The 6,652-nt window shown below is 38.4% G+C and overlaps 1 protein-coding gene across 1 annotated transcript; it reads left to right on the forward strand.

Annotated features, from left to right (window-relative positions):
* Positions 1 to 660: 660 nt before the first annotated feature.
* LOC111861664 lies at positions 661 to 6,477 on the forward strand. Its single transcript, XM_023846419.2, has 5 exons — positions 661 to 798; positions 1,561 to 1,702; positions 2,993 to 3,145; positions 4,750 to 4,901; positions 6,127 to 6,477. Exons 1-5 carry the CDS (start codon positions 713 to 715, stop codon positions 6,302 to 6,304), a joined length of 711 nt encoding a protein of 236 aa, XP_023702187.1. The 5' UTR covers positions 661 to 712; the 3' UTR covers positions 6,305 to 6,477.
* Positions 6,478 to 6,652: the final 175 nt, after the last annotated feature.

Here is a 6,652-nt window from a genome sequence, read left to right on the forward strand (position 1 = left end):
TACCTGTAGACAAACACAGAAAAACGCACACAAACATCTATGCCCTGAGTGGGATTCGAACCCACGATCCCGGCTTCCAAGCGAGCGAAGACAGTGCATGCCTTAGACCGCTCGGCTACCGTGACCGGCAACATAAATTAGTACCAGGAATTAATTAAATAATTTTATTCGGGAGTAAAGCGCGGCCTGCGCGTAAGGCTGACAACTTATTCGCCATCTTTGAGCCGATTGTCTAGATAATGTGGAACTCTGAACGTCTCACAACCCTATGGGCCTTCACGGCCTGGTACAGGGATAGCTCTACTTTTTTTTACTTTTTATCTGTTGCAGTGGGGACGTGTTTATTGAGCCGTTACCAAGCAAAGGATATTGCAAATAAGTCACAATATTTACATAAATAAATAAGGATTATATCATATATAAAACTCATTCAGATATTTAAAATATCACATTTTCTTCCAAAACAGGTATTATCAATTTGGTACGGTTCGTCCAGATAATGCAGCGGCTTCTCTGGTTTGATCTGTATCAGAAGATAATTTTATTAATAGATTATATGTACTTGGAACATTCTTGTTCTCAGATTTTTTGCCCGAATGCAGTTGATTCCGATATATAAATACTGAACACACACACACTCATATCCAGTATACTCAAGTGTAAATATAGAGCACGCCTCTTCTCATACTCTCAAGAGTTCAACAGAACCGCAATGAAGTCAATAGCGATACTCATCGCGGCCATTGCTGTGCTTGCTTGCAGCGTGTCCACGGCAAGTGTTCAGGAATTGCAAGAAAGGTAAGAATTTTATTTATTGTTGATTATTAAATCTCTCGTCTCTTACAGAAGCTGAAGTCAATTAGTGTCCATGCAAGAAATCTCACTGGACCCTATCCGGATTAATAAAGGGCTCATCCAAGGGGAAGCACAACAGATCACTGAAGCCGGTTTTTATGGCCCACCCCTTACATACATAGTCGTACTATTGCTTTAATATCGATGATAATGTTGACTTATAGACCGAAGCCGCCATTTTTCAATTCAAGTTGCTCCTCACTTATCCTCACGAGGCTGAGTGTACCCTGATCCAGACCCACTACTTCTCCGAAAAACTTGTAGCGTCGGGAATCGAACCCGGGACTTATGGATCTGTATCCAGAACTATGACCATTATAACAGGCATATATATATATATATCGGTTATGTTACGCGTTTCCACTGTTTTACAGCAATAAATCTATATGTTTGGTGCGCTGAGAAATAATATTTGTGGAAATCGTTGACTATCACAGATATATAATAAAGCTTATGCTCTTTTGTTGATTGCAACCTTCAAAACTGATCCACAATAAAATGGTATTTTTATTGATTTAGCGGTTATCGACTCTGCACAAACTTTTACGACTGCCGGGCAGGTTGCTAATGCATCTTATTCAGTCTGAGGGAAGAGAACTGCCTGATATTTGCAATATAACCAATGTATGCCGGGCCTATATGTGAGAATTAGATAAAGAGACGGAATATTAACTCACATAAATTAATTTTGCGTTTCTATTCCAGGAATAGCGCCGAGATTCGTGAGCGTATCAGATCAGCCGCCAATGTATTTGTGGACGCTGTGGTGGAACGCCTGCGAAAATATGCATTGGAACATTCCCTGGAACCTTTGGCTGTCCCTGATTTGACACGGAAATTCACTGTGGTGAGTAACATGGAAAATACCACGGATTAGTCCTCTTAATTTGTAACCTATTTGAAGAATTAAGCTGCAGATTTTCCACAAAAAATATCATGAACATGACTGAAAATATTCGCGTTGAAAGAGACAATAGAGTTCGAAATATTTTTACCCAGTAATTTAAACTTTTGTATCCAATAGTTTTCGCTTTAATGAATGCAGCACCTCTTTATATTTGTTCACATTCCTACCCTAATATCATAACAGAAGTTTACAGGACATATTTGTACGATTCCAGCAGAAAATTAACCAGGAAAATGTACAAAACCAAATTCATGGTTACACATAAACAGAAGCAATTTTGTCCATAATACAGTAATGAAATTTTAACACAATTATGTTTCAGGACATTGTCCATCTAAATAAAGACAGGACGATGGATAATGTTCAGAAACACAACAGTTGTATTAATATACTCGTATCATCGTCACAAACTTTTAGCGTTTATAAAATATTCAACTTAAAATAATGTAATATGTGGCTTACGTTAAGTATTATTACTATATATTCAGCAAATTCGTAGGGTAAACACATGTTATGTAAACACGGCGGCGAAAAATAAGCATACACATATTTGCTTAAATATTTTACGACCAATATATGAATCACACAAATCAGCTACAATAATATCACTTATATGTAAAACCCATTAGCAGCCTCAAAAACTGTAGTACAGGCGTGAACTCTGTGAAAAAAGGGGACATTCAGTTGACCTTACTCTCAAGAATATATATATGTTGTTTCTGACAGTATTTGAATTCTCTTTTATTCTGTCATACTAAAGGACACCTTCGTCATCAGCGAAATGTTTGCCACCAAGGATGAACCGCTTTTCGAGACAAACACTTCCCAATTCCTTTGTATTGAATCCTCTTGCCCACAAAATCGTACAGCATAACTTTTCTTTCGGTAGTATACTCCTAAAACATGGTCGCCTTTTGACTACTGAAACCAGCCTCTGAACATGCGCATGCCCTTCTGCTACCTAGACTGTCATGAAACTGGACTGTTGCTACCTAGTGATCACATAGAAAACCTATTACATCCATTACATTCCACTTGTGGTCTATTTACTGACTCTCGCTCGCATAAATCAAGTGAATAAAGAAGTCAGCAGCTCTGGAACTTCAATAGCAATAGCCGGAAATATAGTATCCATTTATTACGAAACCTTAATTTATTTCTTTAACATCACGAGATTCCTAAACTGTATTCATCCCATTGTAACGACCGTATCTTATCTCTGTTCACCAGACAATCTTCGGAGCGGAGGCTGAAGGATTTCTGTATTTAACGAACGGCTGGCTGCGAGACCTGATAACACTTCTCCGATCTGGCGAAGCAGACGTGGAGTTCGTTGGTGACCTGGTGCACATCTCCACAGACCTCGTGTTCGAAAGGCTCCATGTAAGTTACATGACTTGCGACCTGAACTCGAATTAATTTGGAACTTAAGTCTTGTAGCTGTCTGCTCGGCGCGAGAAACCCTAACTCTCCAGCCGTCATGTTTCTATCATATGTCGACTAATTACGCTGTCAATAACTGGAGTAAGTAATAGGAACACGAGAAGGGATAAACCGAGCAAGCTCCGTCACACAGAAAAGGCTCAACCTGCTGGTTTCTCCAACACCGGAACACAAAACCGGAAATACATTTATTTAAGCAGGACCACTATATGATATGAAGAAAACAGTCTTCTGGGATGTGGCGGCGTGTAGATATTTTGTTAACCGACGTTTCGGAGCAACGTATCGCGTCCATCCTCAGGGTAGAAGAAAAAAGAAGGAAATCCACGAGCAAGGAACCAGCGTGAGCAGGTGCTAACAGACTAATTAGTTCCTCTGTTCGTCCGTTACACAATACCTACACGGCGCCACATCCCACAAGACTGCTTTCTTCATAGTCACCGCTGTGAATACCTAAAATCTTACCACTATATGACATGTTTGGCGTTGAGAAGAAAGTGACATCTTTAGGCTACAATATATATATACAATTTTAAATTGAAGAAAGACGCCCCCTCAGATCCTACAAAGGCCTATACTATTTTCAGTAAAAGGCAATGTTCTTTGAGCGATTAATGGACTTATAAAATTAATTTTTTATTAAATAACTGACCAATGAATGGAATGATTAACATATTGGACAAAATAAATAAACGAGAGTTGTCTAAAGGCTACTTGGACATCTCGATAAAACAGCCGTAAGGCATCTATGCGGGGTCCAACATGGGTAGTTGTTGACATTTTGTCAGTCAGAAAACGCAAATAATATTATTTATTTATTTATTTATTTATTTATTTATTCGTATTCTTTCTTCATACACTTGTTTATAAGCCTAACTAGTTCCTTTCACTTGGTTTATTTATTTTTGACCTCTTTCTATCCCTTCAATTTTGTCAATGTTCATTTTTATGCCATCGTTCTTCAGTTTGCCTCCTTGGTTACTCTGTGATTTAGCTCTTTAATTCGATATAAGGTGTACGGCCATTAAACATTTCCTTCCACATGGGCTTATATGGATTAAAATAGACCTTAAAGAAATAGGGCGCTAGTTTTTGTACAGGTGAACACAGTGATATTATGACAATTTTTTCTCCCAGTATTTCCGTTCCTCTACCAATTCTCATTCCACGAAATGCTCCATTCATTTCATCTATTTTCCAGCACTATTACAGTGGGAAATTTACTTCCCAAGTAACAGATATTCAGTCTCGTTCAGCCCTAAGGAAAAGAGGAACTGGACTGGTTCCAACTGGCTCAGAATGGTACCCAGTAGCAGATTCTTGTGAACATGGCGACAAAACGCTTTGTTCTGTAAGAAGCGGCAATCATTTTGACCCGTTAATTTACTATCATTTTCTAAAGGAAGGCTCTATTTCATTGGGTCAAATGTAATGTTTATGCGTATAACTGTACGTACAGACAATGATTCGTACTCTGTAGCACTGCGTATGCATACAGAGAGCTGTAAAGAATTTAACCTACTTGATAAATGTTCTGCTTTCAGCTGGATTATGATTTCCGCGTTTCAGTCTTCGGTTTACAGCCTTCTGGAGAGCTCTTAGGCAGAGCGGAAGGCCTTCGAATTGCAGTTGTTCTCAATGCCGATCTAACCACTTTCAGGACAACGCTTTCCCGCTTCACCGTTGTCGGTGCAAAGTAAGATTGCCATCATGTCAGTATTAGGTTGTAAATATTCATGTTGCTGCAGCTGTAGATTCTGTAGTTATTCTCAGAGGATCTTGTACTTTGATGTACGTATATCTGGTCTATATGACCCTATTTTCTTTTATTATTTGTATATGTTGTGTCATACGTAAGTAATTATTTTTATGTCTACAGTAATATCTGTACTTGTAAATACTGTGATCTGCAATGCTCACTGGAGAACTAGGAAAAGCATAAATATTTTAGTCGCATCACGTGACGGAAAGAGACCACTTTGGAAACCTTAGAACAAGTCATAAAACAATATCAAAATTGCTCAGATATTTTAAAATGTGAATAAATGCCCAGTGTACTTATAATGTTCACATTTTCATATACCATATTATAGTATAGTTCCAACGACAAAAACTTTTCCACAAAGTATACAAATCTGTTCCCAAACGAGTTAAATTTGACGGTTATTAAAAAAATATCTGATTTAAAATGTTAACTAATTACTCCCTCAGAACGAGAAATAGACTGTTCATATCCTCTTTTAATCATTAGAACACGTAAAGCTTGTTTGATATTTATTCGTAAGACAGTCTTGTAAATACAACACTTCCTAGTTTATTGCTAAACTCTGCTTAGTCTATGTTTCATTTATGTTACAATCCAGGCTAGACTAATTATCGTTTGCTCGGGATTACTAGGTTTCTGGACTCTTCATTGTCCGGTATTCTAAAGGGCACAACGTTTCGGAGACTGAGTCTATTTCCGTTCTCCGGTGAGGGGATGGGAAGTACCTACTCTGTTGGTGCCGTTAGAAAAGCTAACATCTATCACTGGAACAGGAGTCTTCAACCCCTCTCACCTGAGGAAGGAAACAACTGTAGTTTCCGAAAGTTTTGTTATTTAGAAAACCGGACCATGCAGAATCTCAAACCCCAGTAATCCCAGATGATGGATACCGTTGTTAGAAACCTTTAGAATCTACTTCAGAGTTTGTTTAAACCAATAATCTAGGAGTTATTGCATTTACAGAAGAGTGTTACACATATAATGCAGGTACACACATCAAGTACTCAACAAATGAAAGAGAATGCTTAAATACAATATTATGTAAGGCCCATAATGTATTTTAGACTACTTTAATAATATGTACTTTTATTATTGCTGTTGCGGAAAATAATGTTGTCAGAATGTTGTGTCTCAATAATTGTGTTTTCCTCATCAGGAACATAGCTGTCGAAGCTGTTGGAGGAGGTTTGCCGTCCGATCTACTGAACACACTCATCGATCTTGTGAAACCTTATATCCAGGACGATATACTGAGTTTCATAGAAGAGAAGATGAAATCGACTCTGGAAGACGCTCTCGTGGATTTCGATATTAGCGAGATCATTGATCTGTAAAGCTCAATACTGGATCTGAATGCAATATTAAGTCTTCTTGGATGATTAAAAGACTTATATTGTGGGGTAACATTGTTATCTGTATAGAACTGTAAGGTTGATTTTGGACTCTATCCATCGTCTGGTATATATAAGCCAAAAAACCACAACGTTTCGGAGACTGGATCTGTCTCCGTCCTCAGGTGGATGTGGCAAGATAGACCTACACAGTTGGGCCCGTTAGAAAGAGCTGATTGAGACTAGCTCTTTCTAACGGGCCCAACTGAGTAGCTCTATCTTGCCCCATCCACCTGAGGAAGGAGACAGATCCAGTCTCCGAAACGTTGTGTTTTTTTGGCATATACAGTG

This window comes from Cryptotermes secundus, unplaced genomic scaffold (genome assembly GCF_002891405.2).
Source record: "Cryptotermes secundus unplaced genomic scaffold, Csec_1.0 scaffold43, whole genome shotgun sequence".
NCBI classification, from domain to species: Eukaryota; Metazoa; Arthropoda; class Insecta; order Blattodea; family Kalotermitidae; genus Cryptotermes; species Cryptotermes secundus.